Source organism: Grosmannia clavigera (genome assembly GCF_000143105.1).
Source record: "Grosmannia clavigera kw1407 unplaced genomic scaffold GCSC_132, whole genome shotgun sequence".
In the NCBI taxonomy this organism is placed as follows: domain Eukaryota; kingdom Fungi; phylum Ascomycota; class Sordariomycetes; order Ophiostomatales; family Ophiostomataceae; genus Leptographium; species Leptographium clavigerum.
The window spans coordinates 995061-1013462 of record NW_014040810.1 but is presented as its reverse complement, the minus strand read 5'-3'; the positions used below and the strand labels follow the sequence as shown (position 1 = coordinate 1013462).

The following is an 18402-nucleotide window of genomic DNA, read 5'->3' as shown; positions in this document are numbered from 1 at the left end:
AGTGTACCATCGGCACGGTATGTTTTCCCTATTTACATCGAGTATGATTCATGTAGCCGGGGCAGCTCTCGTTGATGTGATTAGTTGCACAAAAACACGGTGCCGATGGACAGCTTCAAGCAGCACCTCTCAATGCTACAAGAAAGGCTGGGCAAGGACAACTACGACTTGGACATCGCTCCCCTTGCACATACACCACGACTTTTGGGACGATAATGACAGTGTGGTCGACGCAGCTTGCCTACTTCAGACCTTTGCGCCTGACGCCGCCTTGGTCACTGCAGACTTGTCTCGGATTGGCGTGGCAGCATATTCAAAGCTGTGAGTGTGCTGCGTGTGTCCAAGCGTGCACTGCGTGTTGTGGTCCAGCCAGACGAATCAGGACTAGAAGGCTTTCATTTGCAGGCCTACACGCCACATACTCAGTCCGTTGGTTTCCACGGGTCATATGGCTCGTAGCCTTCATCTTCCGTATCGCTTTCCAATAGACTGCCAGGACCCTCTGTAGCAAGAGCTGGAGCAAGCGTTGCTGTCGGTAAAGGCTGTGCTGTTGGAGACACTTGGGCGGCAGCAGGTGCTGGGTCACCCGTGGTAGCAAATGCTGATTTAAAGCCTCCTTTTCGGAAACCTCCCTTTTTGAAACCTGCCCCGCTGTTGCCGAGCGCAGTGCTGCTACCACCGCTGCCGCTGCCGTCTAGGCTGCCTCCAACTGTCCCGCCATCGGCACTCAGCTTGATACTGATCACGGCATCTGTGGCCTTGGCTTCCTGACGGCGAGCTCGGTCCGCTGCAGCTGGGTCGCGAACCATGGCTTTCATGTCCTTGAGGCGCTGCTTGTGCGAGTGGTCATAAGAAGACAGGTGTGCTTCGTATTCGTTCATACGAGAGTAGCCCTTTTGGCAGAGATCGCAGAAAAACGAACGCATGGCCTCTCGCGCAGACGCCGTTTGCGCCGGTCGGAGAGTCTGGAATCTCTGGAGGCGAAGAAGACAAGCATACGTCAGCCTTTGCGTCTTGTGCCAGATGCAGCCTCTCGTTTTTATTTTCGAATGGATACTGTTTACTCACTGGAGCCATGGCTTGGTGTTCTGTGGCAACAGAATTGCAGATGCCAGCTTTTGCATTGCTTCTGATCTACGGAGCAGATGCTGAGAGCTTGAGGATTGCCGGTGCTTGTCGGTTTAGCGCTCTGCGGCGCACTGACCGAAGCCACAGCGCATGCCCCCACCGACGAATAGTGGGCGCCACATTTGTGCTTACCTCACCTTGTGAGGCTCAACCGACTGATCAAATGTGAGGTGTTGCCAATCTCAACATTCATACCATTCTAGCGGTTCTCAAACTACGCCATCTAGCATTGCCACCTCTAATCTAGTCGCCGCGACGTGTCCGGCTTCCCAACCATACCTGCAGTTGACCATAAACGTGGGGCCCTAGCTAGCCCCTCCCCTCCAGACAAGACGACACAATGGACGACAGTAGGCACCATCGATCACATACTAGAGCATCGCAAGACACTCTGGCGTCTCTACTGCAACTGGACCCGATACCGATAGTAGATGCCCCCACGCCATTGCCCGATGTGGACAGGGATCTCCCCCTCAAGGTCGAGGAGAAGGACGGGGCTCCGAGCATAGATTCTTCAACGCGCAGTGCAAATATATCGTCAGCCGTGACAACGTCTGCTCTGGGCTTGAGCGGTTCTGGCCACGGCGCGGTGTATTACCGTTTGTTTCCCTCACCCCCTGTCCTTGTATTTGGCTGGGACAAAGAGCATAGCTGACCTCGCTGTCGGGGACAAAGTGACTCGGGTCCAGCGGTATTCGTCTTATGCATTCACCATCTTCACGTCGGTTCATCTTGTCACGACATCGTTGGTGCCGCTTGCCACGCGCTCTGTGCCGGCTTCTGAATCCTACCTCCTACTCTCCCGCGAGATATACCAGACGCGCGTATCAGAGCCTCTTCTCGTGCTAGTTCCCATCGTGGCACATGTTGTCGCGGGCGTTGGTCTTCGCCTGGTGCGCCGTTCGCAAAATCTCCGCCGTTATGGGAGTGCTACGTCTGGCTTCTGGTTGACCTCCAAGCCGGACCAGCTTCGTGAGCAGAAGACTTCCGTTAGAGAACGAGACAGGCAGTGGCCGGCAAGGCCATGGGGTAGCCAGCTTCGCAGCTGGTGGAGCCGGTCCCGTTTGCATTCCGGGTGGCCGTCCCTGAGCATCATCTCCGCGTCTGGCTACGTGTTCTTTATCGCCCTCACTTCACACATTGTCGCCAACCGCTTGCTACCCCTTGCAGTCGAAGGCGACAGTGCTGATATTGGGCTGGCATATGTCGCCCACGGCTTCGCTCGGCACCCGGTCACAGCCTGGCTCTCATATGTCGCTTTTCTCGGGCTCGCTTCGGGGCATATGGTGTGGGGCTGGGCACGATGGCTACACATAGCTCAAAGGACCGCTTGGGACGGCAGCACGCTCGGCAGTTCCGGGGAAGACGGCCGGAGACCCACGGGAAACGTCACTGCGGACAAAGCTGCACGGAAGCAAAGACGGAGGATGTGGCTAGCCGTCCAGACTGCCACCATCGTTGTCTTCGCAGCGTGGGCTTCGGGCGGGCTGGGCGTCGTCGCTCGGGGCGGCAAGATGCAAGGATGGGTAGGCACTGTCTACGACGGACTGTTGGAGAAAGTTTGGTTGTGACCAGACGGCCATACTCTTCCAACAAGGGGAGCGTAGCTCTGACCGATTTCAATACACTCAGCACGCTTTGGGTTGCTGCGGATTTGGGATGTGAGGCGCCTGGCGTGATGAATTTTACATTATCATAGGGAAGGAGTTTGTCTAAACCGGCGGCAATGAGACGGAGGCAATAGTCAAGACGGCATTGAGCCCGGCAAAACCGAACCCGAGCTTTTCGGGTCGAGACCACTTCAGTGACAGCACTGATCTATTCGGGTGACGCCGTTGGTTCTCGCAAAAATGTTCTAGCAACGAAGACAACGAGAGAAAAGTACCCTCCTCAACACCAGCAAACACTTTGACCATTTACGCCAACGAAGAGGCATCGCCTGCTTTCAGCTTGCCAGCTCCGACCAAGCGTTCCACCTCGTTGCGCCAGACACTGCGAATCTCATCGGCCACCTTGAGGCCGCTGAGGCGGGCTGCAAGTCCGGCGATCTCTTCGGGGTCCAGACGGCCCTGAACAACCTCAACATCGCCGAGGACGGAGTCGATGGCAGCAGCCGAAGCATCGCCACCAGCGACAAAGTAGTTGGCGTCCTTGACAGAGCCCTTGAGCACACGCTTGTTCTTCTTGACAGCGTTCTTGGCAGCCTCCTTCGCCTTCTTTCCAGCTTCACGGCCGGCTTTCGCAGCCTCTTCTGCCGCCTTTGCAGCCTGCGCCTCCTCCTCCTTCTTGCGAGCGGCCTCCTCGCGAGCTGCGAGCTCTGCGGCTTCCTTTTCCAAACGCTTCTTGTTCTTGGCCGCGTTTGCCTCCTGGCGGAAACGCTTGATACGCTCATCACCTGCGGATGCGTCATCCAAGATCTTGCGCAGGCGGCTGTTGTCCTCGGCCTTCTTCTTCTTGCGCGCATTGGTGTTCTTGCGCTCCATGTGACGCTTCTGATCACGGTTCTCGTTGTCGTCCGGAACATCCTCGTCCAGGTACTCAAATGACCGCCAGCTGTCAAAGTTGTACCAGAAGTTGTAGAAGCTTTCCACCTCTTCCTTGGTCGATTTCTCACTGCCAAAGCTAGGAACCGGCTGGGTCCGGCTGAAGCGCGCCTCCGATTTGAAGACGCGGCTCCAGAGCTTATAGTAGTCAGCCTTGTGTGCGGACGCCAGCTGCTTCTTGGTTGGCGGTTCCACGTCAGCCTCCTCATCCACAGAGTCAAACTGGCGACGTCTGACAGGGTCGAGAAGCACTTCCGTTGCCTTTTGGATACACTTGAAGAAGTTGTCGTCTTCGGTGCGCCCGGCTGCAGCCTTCTTGTCCGGGTGGTGCTTGAGAACCTTCTTGCGATGGGCCTTCTTGATCTGTTCTTCCGTGGCCTTGTAGCGGTACTTGCTCAGGCCGAGGACAGCGTAGTGATCCTGGCTCTATATATTGGAAGCGGGGGTTTAGCATACAGGTTCTCGAATTAAGGATGCTACCGCCGAGTACATACCTTCCAATCCTTGGCTTCCCGAAGAAGCAGGGAGGGGTCTTCAGGCTCGCTAATGTCACCGTCGTTGTCACCATCATCGACCGTCTTGGCCCGTGCCTCAGCCTCTATCCGATCGTCTTCGGAGAATGTTCGGTTATGTCTCATGCGGCGGGCATGGGCAAGGTACTGCGGGCCAACCGGCTCGAGACTGCGGTGGACACCAGCAGAAAGCGACTTTAAGCGCTTGATATCCCCCTCTGCCTCCCAGCCTGCAGGGAGGACAGGAAAATGTCTGTCCGAAATAAGTGTCGTTGCCGCCGCCATATTTGCAGTTGCAGCTTAAGGTTGCCGGTACTCGACAGAAAGGAAGTGGGAGAAAAATTCGTTACCTTTTATTTGGAAGCTCCATTTTTTATTTTTGTAGAAAGCAGTGGGACGGCTTCACGTGCTACCCAATCACACTAAGCATTTTGCATAACAGCTTCTGCAACACTTCGCAGTCGGCAAGACACACGAATACAAAGTGCTTTATATGCTTTAACAGCCTTTCACATGGCTCTTGCAGCGTACAGAGGTCTCCTTCGTGCCGCCAAATTGGCTTTTGACGGTATGAAATCACAACACTCGTTTGGTGCATTGCAAAGAGGCCCTGAGAAATGCGTCTCAACAACGTCAACAGGTGGCTCTAACTATGGTATATAGGCGACACGAGGGTTCTATCCGCGGCGCAAGACAAGATCCGGACTGGTTTTCGTGAGAACCTGGTCTTGAATGCTTCGGACCCATCTGTTGGGCCTGCCATCAAGCATGCTGAGCAAGTTGCAGCGTTTCTAAGTACCAACTTAGTCCAGGGGAGAAAGGTGGAAGATGGAGTTTACAGTAGGCGTCGCAATCCCACTATTAACTCGAGCGAAGCAGAGCTAGCCTGCTAACTCATACGTGTTAGAATTGAAAATCCATGAACACATAGAACGCGGTGACAATGATACAGTCAAGCTTGGCGACCAGATTATCACGATAGACGGCAAAACATGTGCTGACAGATAACACGGCCTAGCATTGGAGATGCAAAGACGCCCCAACATGAACACGATCAGGATATTGGAAGCCTTCAGCATATAATGCGAAAAGTTTAAACTGTGATGCTCCCCATTGTACTTTACAGAATCTTCGCGGTGACTCTGTAGGGCCGGCCTTGTCTGAAGCCCTATTAAAACCTACACTTCCATTCAGTCCAACGCCCTTCCAAGTATGTACTTCCCAGGCATTGCGCCTGTTCATTTCTTCTTGTTCCGCTGCTTGGCCTTCTGCGTCATCCGGCGGAACGCCTCCATGCTGCTGGCGCCAATCGGCCGGAACTCCCCTCCGGTCCTGTTTCCGTCGAATGTGCTCTTCGGAGCAATTGTGTAGGACTGCGGCAAGCCCACTGGCTGCGCCCGATTCGGGTTCACCACTGGCGGTGCTAGCTGCAGCTCCTTGTCCAGCTCAAAGCGTGATATGGGCCGCTCTGTAAGCGTATATTGGCTTTGGGTGCCTTGCTCGGCAATCTTGGCAGCACTGCGAAGAGGACGATACTGGTTAGAATACACAGAGTGTTAAGAGTACCATGAGCGCTTAGAAAGGAGAAGGCCCACCGATAGTCGTAGTCGCGAGTCTCGACGTAGCGCTTCTTGAAGTCGTCAGTCTTTTTGAGGATCGGCCGGCTCCACTCGCCGACCAGACGCTCAGCCATGCGCTTGATCGTGGGTTCCGCCCGCTTGCTGCGCGTGTAGAACAGCACGACTTTGCCGATGCCACTGCTCAAAAGAGCATCCTTCTCAATCGGCAACTTTGTGAGACACGTGAAGATGTCACGTTGGATGGTGTAGCTCGGCAGCGAGCCGTCATTCAGCGGTTCGAGGAAAAACTTGACCGACTGCAGAAAGTTGGTTTCCGGATCCAGCACCGTCTCCTGGATATCGTTGCGATTCAATACGGACATTACCTGCGGTAGCAGCTGCAGCTTGCTCACCGCCGGTTTGCCCTCGGCGCGTGCGTCGATATCGGCCATGCACGCCTTCTCCATCCTGATCTTAAGTTGTGCGATCTCTTCGTCGGCAGCTTGCTCGAGGTCCTGGCAAGAACAAATCAGCACGCGACTCTCCCACTTATACCATGGACTGAACTTTTCTGCACAGGTCATATCATACCTCTTCATCCTGTTTCCGTCTCCGCTTGTTCGGGTTGCGGATAGCGAGGTTGATTGCCCGATCCAGCGCCCGTTTGCGGCGCTCCTCTGGCGACAGGTCTTCTTCGTTCACCTCTGGCGACTGGGACTTCTTCCTACGGGCCACGTTCTCGCCTCCATGTGGCCTGCGCGACCTCTTCGGCCCGTCGCTTTTGGTGATTCCGGGTGCTACGTCTCCTTCTTCTTCTTCCTTCCCTGCAACCGGCCGCCGCTTTTTGTCGCGGCGAGCTTCTCTGGCTTTTTGGGCCTTGCCATCTCCAGCGGATCGCTTGCGCTTGGCCGATTTTAATCCGCGGGCTGCTTCTTCGTCGATTGTGATCGGGCGCTCTTCAATGTATGCCGTGGCCGGGTCGTAGTCCTCAAACTGGTCCTCGTCCACGTCCGACAGCAGGTCATCTTCCGAATTACCGTCACCATCGCCACCTTCATCGTTGTCATCGGCTTTCGGCCTACTCTTGGAGTTGTCGTCCTCACCCTCCACCTCCTCGCCTTCTTCCCTGTCTGAAGCCGCCTTGTTGGAAGTTGGTGGTGCAAGTTCTGGGGAGCCATGCTCGCCGGCTTCAGCATCTGGCGTGCTCAACGGCGAGCGGACCGGTTCTGTGTCTGCCATTATGAGGTGATTCGGCAGAAGCAGGTATTGAGTGGAAGAAGAGGTAAGTGCGAGAAGGCGCGACAATTGGTCTGTAGCTAGGCGCACGAAATGAAAGCGCGCCCCGGGTCCTTCAAAGCTCTAGCGTCGGTTAGGAAGAAATACCATGAAGAGGGCGATAGAAATTGAAGAAGTGCTGAGGGGAGTCAATAAACACGGAAGACGCCCGCCGAAAAGAAGCCTTCTTAACTTTCTTATCCGTCCAAAGAAATGTGAGAAAAGGATGCCTGTGGCTGAGAGCAGGTACGATCTCGGGAGAGCTAAATCAGCCCCTGTGGCGCTAGTTCTGAGTAGTGCCTCAGGCATCGGCGGATGCAGTAGCTGCATCGTCTTGTTTACGAGTGGCGCTTCGTTGCCACCACGACAAAAGTTTGGAGAACAAATCTGCAGGAATCTTACCCGCTCGACATGCCCCTCTATCGCAGAAGAAACCTGGATGTTCTCTGATATCATGCTTCAATGCTGTGTTGGTAGCCAGGCAGAACCTCCAACACCCCTCCAGAAAACTCCGCAAGCAAATAATAAACAAAACACCGTTTCTCCGAGAAGCAGACTGTGCAGTAACATTGCCCTATCGCCACCATGAGCCGGAGAACTTTCGAAAGCCCAATGGACTGGGAATACCAGAATAGTAGCGGGCCTCTGGATATGTCCAGTCCCTTTTCCCAAGTACCTCGCCAACCGTTCGGCAGTAGGTTGGGCACCTGTCCACCCCCTCCTTAATGTGGTCGTTTCTTTTTTGTGTCCTGACCGCTACCAGCCTCGTCCTTTGGTGCAGCCTCGCCCTCACGGGCAACCAAGTTGACCAACCCCTTCGCATCGAAGACCCCGAGCGGACTCTCACAGCCTGGTCCTCCTTCACCGTCAAAACAATTGTTTCCGAGGCCGCCCAGCTCATCCTTTTTCAAGCCGCTCGCTGCAAGGCAATATCCAGCGGCGTCAGCGTTCCGCAATCCCTCCTTTACAACTCCCCAAAAACGGCCTGATGATGCCATGTCTGAGTACTCGGGCGCCGAAGAGAGCCCAGCAATGGCCAGCGACGTGTCTGAATTGCCGGGCGACACACCGGACGACCACGAGAGATATAGCCAGACGCCTGCATCAGCAGTGGGTCGCAGACTCTTCTCGGAAAGAAGCCAGTCTGTGTCAACAACTACAGGTCATACCCCTGGCCGCGGCGAGGTACCACGAGGCGCTTTGGAAGCCTTCTTCAACCGGAGGGACAAGGTGCGGAAGCGGAAGCGACAGATGGGAGACAGGGATGTTGGCAGTGTTCGAAACCGCTTCAACGCAGCCTATACATCTGATGAAGAAAGCGACGACACAGACATGAGCGAACGTACCGCCGGGGACAGGCGGGAAAGACGGCTCTTCAGCAAAAACAAGCACTCTACAGACTATGCTTCCGGGGGGGCAGATCGGGGCTTTATTGGCAATCTGTTTGCGGCGATCCATGAACACCCAAATGTGCCATTGATCTTGTCGTGGTGGGTGCAGCTGGGCATCAACGTCTTCCTGGTCTCGGTCTTCATGTGGTTCGTATGGGGCGGTATCTCGATGATGCGCGCAGATATATCCTATGCCGCAGATGCCGCACGATCAAGGCTCCTAGCAGATATGAACGCTTGCGCACACGAGTATACCAAGAATCGGTGTGCGCCCAAGACGGAACGGCTGCCGGCGCTGAATGTGGTGTGTGACGAATGGGAGGTGTGCATGAACCAAGACCCATCGAGCGTCATGAAGATGCAGGTGTCGGCCAAGAACGTGGCCGAGATTATCAATGAGTTTGTTGGTGCTATGAGTATCAAGGCATGGGTGCGTGTGCTCTCTCCATATAGTCTACTTCCACTTGTAAGCATGTAAGCATTGCTAACATATACCTCGCAGGGCTTCATCATATCAGCCATGTTAGCCATGGTGCTTGCCAGCAACCTGGGCTTCAGCCGCTTCCGCGAGACGGCCTTTGTGAGCCAAGCCAGCGGCAATGCAGCAGCACACCGGCCATATGCATCTCAGCCAGCCGGTGCCCCAATGATGCCAGCATCCCAAGACCCAAACCAGGCTTATATCTGGGCGCCCATTGGCCAAACACCCCGGCATATTCGCCGAGAATTCATGCCCGGCACTCCCACAGATACGGAAATGTCGCCAGATGCACCACGGGCGGCTATCATGGCAGCACCCCAGACACCATCGTTCCGACGGAGTCCTAGCAAGGGTGAGCGGAGCCGGAGCCCAACAAAGGTCAGGTACCGCAGCCCAAGCAAGGGCCATTGAGAATGTCATGCTTGTATATGCGACACGACGGTCGTAGTGGTTACGGGTAGCCTGGGCCTTGAGAGCTGAGCGTCGTTTACAAGCGCGTGCTTGATCGTCACGTACCGATGGCGGATCGAATACCGAAACGTGGTGCACCCCTTTGTGAACGGAGGCGCGCGAGTCGTCCATCGATGTGTGTCTATATGCGTTGGGAAGCTGACAGACGCTTCCCATAATATACCATCCCCCTGGCACACAATATGGTGTCACATTACTGTCTTTTGCCTTGCCTTTTTTATTTGTTATAGAATTATTTTCAAGTGTACCTGGGTGCTGCAAAGTCTCAATAGTGACTCGTTTAGGGTTGGATGTAAGAATAGGATAATGTGGGTTTGGTAGCTTGATATAGTTCAAGGGTTTCAAATTTATGGCAGCAACAATGTAGTATTAGATGCTGCACCAGCCAAGTGTGCTGCCGTTAGTGGTATTAACAATAGACGACCCTCTAAGCATGCCAAAGCGAAAAAGAGCAGGCTGGTTGTATGAGTTGGTCATTCTGGTCCAGATGAACGCTTATACTAGAAATCCAGCATAGAAGGACATCTTGGAGCAGTATCAAATGCAAGTTCACGTATTACACGTCTACTATGGCTGTGGTGGCCTAGCATATGCGATAGCCAACCAACACGAGGCTGCCCTACCCTTGAAGAGCGAGAGATGACCGCCGTTATTATACTGCAGTGCCTCATGCGACGACAGCACAGTAGATAAACCGGGAATACAGATCTATGTTCCAGTTATGGACAGCACAATGAAAAACCAATGAAAAATGAGATAAGAAAAGACTTCCGCACGAAGCGGTCCGCTCGTAACCCCCTACTTGTCAAAGCAATAGGAGACAGCAGTCAGGTAATATAGTGAAGGTTAGGTAAGGTCTCATAAAAGATCGAAAACTTGGGCTTCGAAAAGGAGGGGCGGAGGAGGGGGACATCATAACCAGATATACAGAGAAGAAGCCGGAACGCGAAGCATTGTCTAGTGCTCCTTTACCGTTTTCGAACCTCCGTTGCCCAGCCTTCTATACTTTCTCCCCGGCTGCCCACCTCAACACCTTCTATTTTGGTTCCTTGCATGCCCGGGGTGTCATCTAGCCACTGGTGCGAAGCCATGCCGCCGGCATTGGCGCGCTTCTCCGGAACAAGCTCGAGGAGGGGAAGCAGGAACTCGGAAATGCGTCTCGCTTCATCGTCTCGGAAATGATATTTCTCGCGAAGCACGTCTGGGAGCGCCCAGTGGCGGAGGCGGTGGATGTTTCGTAGGTCACCCTTGCGGTTGAAAATCTCTTGCGACCATTTCCCAGACAAGCAGAGCGACTTGGGAAAGGGCCCAAGCAGCTCAATGATCTGGGCGATGTGGTCATCGTCTTTGCCATACTTGGTTCCCGACTGCGGGTCAAAGAGGTAATCACCGGTGATGAGCTCGAACACCTGTTGCGGCTGTCAGCAAGCTTCACAGACATGCAAAGCAGATACCCAAAGAAAACACTGACCATAGCAGCCATGCTCCATACATCCGTGCTGGCTCCCCATTTGGCGCCTAAAATGACCTCCGGGGACCGATATTGCCGGGTCTGGATATCGTTTGTGAAGTGGTGGTTGACCCAGCAGGCGTTGCCAAGATCGGCTATTTTGACGCTGATAGTGTCCAGGCCCTTGTCCTCGACCTTGCGCTTGTCGCTGTCGGAGGGAGACGTAGAATGGTGAGGGGGTGATTTATCCAGAGTCACATTGGAAACTTTCTTGGCAAGGATGTCCCTACAGAACGGTCAGAGGGGGGGAGGTGGAAGTAGATGCGAACCGCACACCGAAGACTTACTCAGTCTGCTCTCTCTTTTTCTGCACCTCTTCAGCAAGAGCATCCTTGGGGTCCCTATCAGCACCTGCCGGCGAGTTGGACTTTTGTGCCCCTGCACAGAAAGTCAGTAAGATGCGTGGCAACAGCGTCAAGAGGCAGAGATGGTGGAAGCGAACGTACAGTCGTGCAAGACCTGGCCGAGATTGGAGTGGGAGCTGGACGTGGAGAAGGGGGTTGAGTGACCGAAGTTTGCATTCAGAGGCGAGGGCAACGGCTGGCTTCCGGTGATAAGGGTTCGTCTCCTCCTCCTCCCGTTCCGGTTGTTTTTTTTGTCTGAGTTGTCGGTCTTTACGACTTTCTTGACGATCTGCTCGACATCGCCGATCTCGATTAGGACATTCTCTGGCTTGAGGTCGGTGTGGATGATACCGCATTCGCGGTGAAGGTAGTCGAGGCCGAGTAGCACCTGCTTTGTGATCTGCTTGACAAGATACATTGGAATGCCACGGTGATTCCACTTCTTGATGAGGCCTAGCAGGGTCTCGCCGAGGACTTCGAAAACCATGCAGACGTGAGTGCCATTTGGGCCCTTGTGCTCGAAGGAGTCTAGCAGGCTGATGACGTGTTTCCGACCGGGGTGGCTTGGATTTGCTTGCACAATCTTCTTGAGAAGCTTGATCTCGTCGATGGCCGTTTCCGTATAGTGTGCGGCCGACCGGACAACCTTCAAGGCCACGTGCTTCCCAGTGACAGTGTCGCGCGACAGCCAGACAGTAGAAAAGTGCCCCCAGCCTAGCTTGCGGACGACAACGTATCTGCCATCGTGGAACTTCTCGCCAATCTCCACGGGGTGGTATCCACCCTTGCAGTAATCCTCGGAGTCTTCTTCGTCGGCGGTGTTCTCGGCAGCATCATCGGCGGAGGAGGATGCGGCTGGAGATTGGTTCAGGCTAGAGTGGTGAGGCGGCCTGTTGTTGAAGACACGGGTTAGCTGGTCCTCGATATATGCCACGGTATACATGGTATGCATGCAAACGGCGTAAGCTCCGAAAGCAAATTGCGACAGAGTGGGGTGAGGGGTTGAGATCGCTTATGGCGATAGAAAAGCAGCGCCTGAGGGAAGGAGAGGCGGAAAGAACCTTGGCTTGGGCGGGTCTCGGTCGCGAAGACTGGGCAGGAGACTCTGCAACATGGGAGCGGTAGTAGACAGAAGCGTGTTCAGAGGAAAAAGAATAGGGGAAGGGGGTGAGAGAGGGAAAGGACGGGACAGAGGAGGAAGAGAGTGCAAAGGTCGAGGGGCCAAGGGCCATCGAATAGGCGGCGATGGTCAATATGTTGGCACGGGGATGAGTATGCGAGAGAACAGACGAAAGCTGGGTAGTAGGCGGGTAGAATTGTGGTGGCGGGTTGGTCATGGTATGCGGCTGACAGCAGAGGAGGGGTATAGAAGAGGGGGGAAGTGTGCTGAGGTGATTGGGAAGGGAAAAGTAAAAGAGAGAGCGTTGAAGAGGTGGAAAAGCGAAGTACGACGAGGGAGATGAAGGCAGGGAGGCGAAGCGGCGGAGAGAGGTGGCGGAGAGCGGCAATGGCAGAATGAGAAGGTGTAAAGATGGAACTGAATGGGTTTGGGGAGTGAATATGGCGACAAGTGGATAAAAAGCGATGAGGGCGAGCAGGCATTCGCCCCAAGGATTGGGCAGGGAAGGTTGGCAGCGGGCAAGGCAGCGGGCAAAAGAGGAGAGGCAGCGGGGAAATGTGATTTGTGCAGGCCGTGTAGCTGTCTTTCTTCACGTTCTCCCTGCGTCGCGCCGGGCTGCCGAGGGCCAGGCGATGCGCTCAGCCCCAAAGAGCGAAGATGGACAGGGGGTGTGTGCGCGTGGAGAGAATGGATTGGAGCAGATGAAACAGACAAGAGGAGGCAGGAGTTGAGACGGTTGAAAACAGGGCGAAACAGACGGCAGAAGGGTGCAAATAGATGCAGCGAGACGGGCACAGATAAAGTAAGGGCACGGTACAAAGGGAGGCACGAGGCGGGCTGAAGAGACGCGTAGAATGCAGGGCGGTCAGACTTACTCTTCGGTCGTGATGATGGGCTTCAGCGCATCCTTCTTGCGCTTCTTGATGGCACCTGCACCGGCGCTGCCGCTGCCATTCGCCGATGCCAGCGGGGTTGATTGGGCCTTGTTCGGCGCAGCTGGTGCAGCTGGCGCAGCGTCGGCCGTGGATGGTGCGCCGTTCATGGTGAGGCCGTGGTTGTGAAGATGGAGGATGAGGCCGTCCGGCCGTGAAGCAGTGGTGCTGCGATATTCGAGTGGGCTGGGCCCTGCTGAGCGGCGGGCCCAAAGGCACGCGGTGTTTGTGGCGGTGGTGGCGGCGTGCGGTGGAGACTTGAGAGACAGTGGGGTGCCTTTGTTGAGGACGCTTGTAAGAGAGAGATCTTATCGCACTCAGACTGTCGCGCCCAAGCAGATGGCGAGTGCTCTCTGTTCTTGCTTTCTTGCTTCTTGCTTCTCAACTTCTTGGCCTATCTGGTCTTTGACTGATCTCTTGTCGACGCACGCTTTCTCGCCGGCTCTGTAGATTCGTCTTGTCTTCGGGCGGCCAGGGACAAAGAGCTTTGGGGGCCGTGCTCGTAGTTCACAATGTCAAAGAAGAACAGTCACGCGTGGCAGGTGGCTAGCAAGAGAACAGCTCGTCGACGCACGCACGTTGGCTGGCGGGGGACAGGATACGCATCGGTCGACCGTTCGAGATGCAGAGAGGAGATAGGATCGAAGGAGGGTACAATTGTTGCAGAGGCCCTTCGTACAAAGGAGGGGTGTATCAGGTGCCTAGCGCTGGAGGGAAAAGCGTGACACAGCTCCAGCCACACCGTTCTCACGGTGCTTACGCCGGCCAATCAGGACGTTGGGCCTGAAACGCAGCTCTCGTCAAAGCCTTTGTCAAAGAGCCAGCCAGCTCGGCCTCATCCCACCAGTCCATCTCTGTGATGAGTTCGGCCCGAATGCCGCGGCCCAGCAGATACAACCAAAAGGCGGACAGCTCACCCGCAACTGGTGGCCTTGGCCCCTCTTGTCTGCACTCCAGTTCGGCGTCTCCAACGCCTGCCGTGAAAAGGACCTTCCGACCCCGTTCTACTCCCGCAATAATGGCGCTTGCTCCACCAAATGGCTGCCACCGTGTCAGTCGGTCTGTCGAGATAGACAAATGCGCTGAGGCGCTATAATGACCGCACTACTCCGTAAGTGTGACAAGCCACACTGCTTAATTGCGCGTTGGGTAAGCTAGGCCAGAAAGTATGGAGTAAAAGATACCTCGCTAGCAAACGCATGCACACCACCGGACAGCGAGCTCAACGCAGACAGCAAAGACAGCCGAGCCCGTCTGTCCTGTCTGAATCACCATCAGCGCATTCGGTGCGGGGTTCAGCAATGGTGCGGATCTAGATGTTCCCGCCGTAGACGCTGTTGTCAGCCGCAGCCCCTCTGTATTTATTACAGCCACAGTCTGCACGCACAGTACGCCGGCACCTGCAGCACCGTGGACCCCACGTTTTAAGCACAGGTTTCTTCTCACCTTGGTCGCAGAGGAAAGAGCATCTGGCCCTATTGCTCTCTTTCCCGAATTGCCCAGCACACAACACCACGAAGCTCGTGCAGGGTCCAAGACTTGCACGGTACATAAAGTCCTGGGATTCGCACCTCATCGCCCTGTATCCTCCCCCCCTCCTCGAGGCCAGCGCAGGAGCTGACAGCTGATGCCCATCGCACTCCAAGGCAGGACACAGCACCAGAGCAGGACACAGCACATGACAAGCATGGTACTGTGTGCGCATCTTGCCCACTACCCGTCAACTTTCAAGCGCGGCACTTGAAACGGCCAGGCATCCGGACCGACTTCAGGCCACCCTGGACGAAGGAGGAGGGGGAGGCGGCGACAGCCAGCTACCGGAGAACCTGCCGGGCCATCTGCCTACATGGACCCAATGGACCCAATGGACCCAATGGACCCAATGGAGGACGACACCCCGTCAGGGCCTCCTTCGATACCGACTCCTGCCACCATGAGCACAGGCAGCCAGGGCAAACAACCGGCCGTATGGGAGCCAGAGCCAGACCTCCAGTCGCCCTCATCGCTCGACGTGCCTGCTTCGCAGCAGCAGCTGTCCAAACGGCGTCGCGGTATCGGGGTTGTTACGCCCAACGCCTGCAACGAGTGCCGAAAGAAGCGTGTCAAGGTTCGCAAACACACCCCGACGCTCTTTCAGCCCGGATGCTAACCACCCCCTGACAGTGTGATGGCCGCAAGCCGTGCGGCCGGTGCAGGGCTCAACGGAGCGTCGCCTGCGTCTACGAGCTCCCGGTTCGCCAATCGAAAGAAGACCTGCGAAACGAGATCGAGAACCTGCGTCGCCGTCAACGCTCCAGCGACAGCGTGCTCTCGGCTCTTGCCCGACCCGAGCTTTGGGAGGAGGTGCTACAACGGCTGCACGGCGGCCAGTCGGTCGACGATATATCCGAATGGCTGGACGGGGGTCTGTCCCAGAGCCTGCACGGGTCGCAGGTCAGAATGCCCACCACCGGCATTCTGCCACCGGCATTTAGCAACCACATGCCACCGGCATTTGCAGGCGGTGGCACAGTCCCCTACACGCCCTTTTCGCCTGGTGGCCTCACGCCTAGCGGTGCAGGAGGCAGCAGCTCTACCGGACCCGGGTCGCTCCGAAGCCAGCTCGATCAGCAGCAGCCGACACAGTCCCAGGACAGCCTCTGGGCAAACGAGCTGTATCCGGGTCCCGGCCAGGCAGCCTCGACCAGCAGCAACTCTCGCCAGGACTGGACCCCGAGCGCGCCATCCCAGTCCCGCGTCGGCTCCTGGGCTGATAGCAATAGCCCCTCGGCTTCCTCTGAAGGCCCGTATCGTGGCCTGGACCAGATCCTTGCCCCTGCTGCCACCGGAAGGAAGGTCCCTGCAAGCAGCTGGACAAGCATCACCAACGACTCCCATCTTGTGCAGCATCTTCTGGCCCTCTACTTCTGCTGGGAGTATCCCACGTTTGCCTCGCTCAGCAAGGAGCATTTCCTCCAGGACTTCCAACACGGATGCGAGCGGTACTGCTCACCCATGCTGGTCAACGCCCTGCTGGCTCTGGGCTGTCGCTTCTCCACACAGCCAAACACGCGCTCCAACCCGGATGATCCCTATTCCTCTGGCAACCATTTCTTCAAAGAATGCCAGCGGCTGCTGCAGCTCGAGTCGAACCACCACTCCTTTACCACCATTCAGGCCCTGGGCATCATGTCGATCCGCGAAGCCAGCTGTGGCCGTGACTCGGAGAGCTGGTACTATGCTGGCCAGAGTATCCGCCTGGCCATCGAGATGGGACTGCATCAGGTCCAGTACGAAGACGGTGATGAGGAAGAGGCTGCCGTGCAGGCCGCCACCTTCTGGGGCGCCTTTGCCCTTGACCAGTGAGTTATCTCCCCTGGTTTGTGCTTGCTTCGTGTTGTAGCCATGGACAATTCCAAATTCTGATCAGTCCGAGCGACTTTTCTTCCCAGTGCGTGGTCACTCGCTACCGGATCTCTCCCACAGTGCTCATATTTTCTCACCCTTCCACCAAAGCCCGCAATCATTGATGATATTGAGGCATCCTTGTGGATTCCCTACACCGATGGAGGTAAGCAGTTTGACTCTTGCCGCTCGTCGCGTCGCTATGGTTTGTCTAATCCCGCTACACTGCATAGGTACACCCCTTTATCAGTCGAGCCAACAACCATCCAACGTCCGGTCTGTGTACACGTGCTTCTGTGACCTGAGCGAACTAGTCCACCGATCGCTCTATATCCTTCATACACCAGGACGCCCTCTCATCAGCCGCAACTTGCTCGGCATGTACACGCAGTATCTGAACTGGTACGACTCCATCCCTGAGGCCTTGCGGCTGGGTCGCAACTTCACACCAGCAGTCCTCTTTGCACAGTAAGTACCCGGACCTTCATCTCACCATACGGACGTGGTGGAGAGTCGTTGACCATCTCCGTGATAGTATGTACTACCATTTTGCGATTTTGCTGCTCTTCCGGCCTCTCATCAAACTGCGAATCATCGGGTCCAGCATCTTACCTCGGGATGTGTGCCTGCAGGCTGCAGATGCCATCCAAGGTCTGCTGAGGTCGTACTCGCAACTATACACATTGCAGAGAACGCCATCCTTCGTGCCATACTTTGTGCTCACTGCATGCATCATGCACCTTGCCATCGGGGCGTTTTCAAAAGACTTCGACTCGGCCATGCACGACCACCATGCAGCAGGACCGCCGGGACCAGAGCTGGATTTCGCTACCGGACAAGACGCGGTCGAGAATAGCAAAAGGGCGGAAAACCGTGGGCATCGTATGCGACCTGTGCATAAACTGGACCCAAGAGTGGTGGAATCTATCAACCGCGGCATCGCAGACCTCACAGAGATGGTTCCATGTCACCATTTTGCCGAGCAGGCTCTCAGCATATTACGATTCCTCACCAAGAAGTGGAACATCGATGTGCACGTTTTGGTTGTGGCCAAAACGCCGAGCGGCGATATCGTGGAGGTTGAAAATACTCGTACAGTGCGGCCAATGACCAACAGCCTCAACTTTTTTGCCCCAAACATGGAGGAGAGTGACTTCAATAGCACTTGGGGCAGCTTGGCTGACGGAGTTTCCAAGACGGTTTCCACAGCGGCCAGTGTACTCCCGGCGTCGCTAACCAGCATGGCGAGCTCGGAATGCATAGAAAACCCTTTGTTCTGGCCTTTTCCTATGCAAGGCCGGCCGATGCTAGAATCAGGAGAGAAGTTGGAAGCGGCCGGATTTGCCTTGCTGTGATCGGCCGGGCGCAGTGGAAGTGCACCAAAAGATAATTAATGAGACTTCCACTACGATGGCACCCGCGCACACACAAGTGATATTAATTTAAGGGCCTTTGCATGGTAAAAAAAACGACTCTCGAACACTCCGTATGTATTATTATACCGCTCATGTATAAGAACGAATGGCATGCTTATCGCATAAAAAAATGGTCCTAGTGGGGTTCGAACCCACGACCTGTGCATTACTATCATAGTAAACAAGGACGAATCCCTGGATCTATCTGTTTGATTTGTTAGGAAAATTCTCATTGTGCAATCATCTGTCGGAGTAAAGTGGCAACTTACAAGAGCACCATGCTAACCACTGCACCATAGGACCGGGTTTATCCGTAGCCCACATTATGGGCCTTTAT

General features: G+C 55.4%; 6 protein-coding genes across 6 annotated transcripts; 2 read left to right on the top strand and 4 right to left on the bottom strand.

Annotated features, from left to right (window-relative positions):
- Positions 1-422: 422 nt before the first annotated feature.
- Positions 423-1077, bottom strand: CMQ_5099 (c2h2 finger domain containing protein; the record flags this gene model as incomplete). The annotated part of the gene is made up of 2 exons (XM_014318844.1): positions 423-974; positions 1069-1077. 2 exons carry the CDS (start codon positions 1075-1077, stop codon positions 423-425), a joined length of 561 nt encoding a protein of 186 aa, XP_014174319.1.
- A 1967-nt stretch (positions 1078-3044) lies between these two features.
- CMQ_5324 (ribosome associated chaperone) lies at positions 3045-4468 on the bottom strand (the record flags this gene model as incomplete). Its single annotated transcript, XM_014319069.1, has 2 exons — positions 3045-4097; positions 4166-4468. 2 exons carry the CDS (start codon positions 4466-4468, stop codon positions 3045-3047), a joined length of 1356 nt encoding a protein of 451 aa, XP_014174544.1.
- Positions 4469-5421: 953 nt separating this feature from the next.
- CMQ_5211 (transcriptional elongation factor) lies at positions 5422-6981 on the bottom strand (the record flags this gene model as incomplete). The annotated part of the gene is made up of 3 exons (XM_014318956.1): positions 5422-5701; positions 5779-6257; positions 6334-6981. 3 exons carry the CDS (start codon positions 6979-6981, stop codon positions 5422-5424), a joined length of 1407 nt encoding a protein of 468 aa, XP_014174431.1.
- Positions 6982-7602: 621 nt separating this feature from the next.
- On the top strand, positions 7603-9300 carry CMQ_5296 (nuclear envelope protein; the record flags this gene model as incomplete). The annotated part of the gene is made up of 3 exons (XM_014319041.1): positions 7603-7711; positions 7781-8838; positions 8911-9300. 3 exons carry the CDS (start codon positions 7603-7605, stop codon positions 9298-9300), a joined length of 1557 nt encoding a protein of 518 aa, XP_014174516.1.
- Positions 9301-10328: 1028 nt separating this feature from the next.
- On the bottom strand, positions 10329-14118 carry CMQ_5379 (serine/threonine-protein kinase; the record flags this gene model as incomplete). The annotated part of the gene is made up of 6 exons (XM_014319124.1): positions 10329-10769; positions 10832-11096; positions 11158-11248; positions 11317-12104; positions 13210-13557; positions 14027-14118. The coding sequence occupies 6 exons, from the start codon at positions 14116-14118 to the stop codon at positions 10329-10331; spliced, it is 2025 nt and encodes a 674-aa protein (XP_014174599.1).
- A 994-nt stretch (positions 14119-15112) lies between these two features.
- Positions 15113-18005, top strand: CMQ_5122 (c6 zinc finger domain containing protein; the record flags this gene model as incomplete). Its single annotated transcript, XM_014318867.1, has 5 exons — positions 15113-15373; positions 15430-16607; positions 16698-16816; positions 16884-17118; positions 17186-18005. The coding sequence occupies 5 exons, from the start codon at positions 15113-15115 to the stop codon at positions 18003-18005; spliced, it is 2613 nt and encodes an 870-aa protein (XP_014174342.1).
- Positions 18006-18402: the final 397 nt, after the last annotated feature.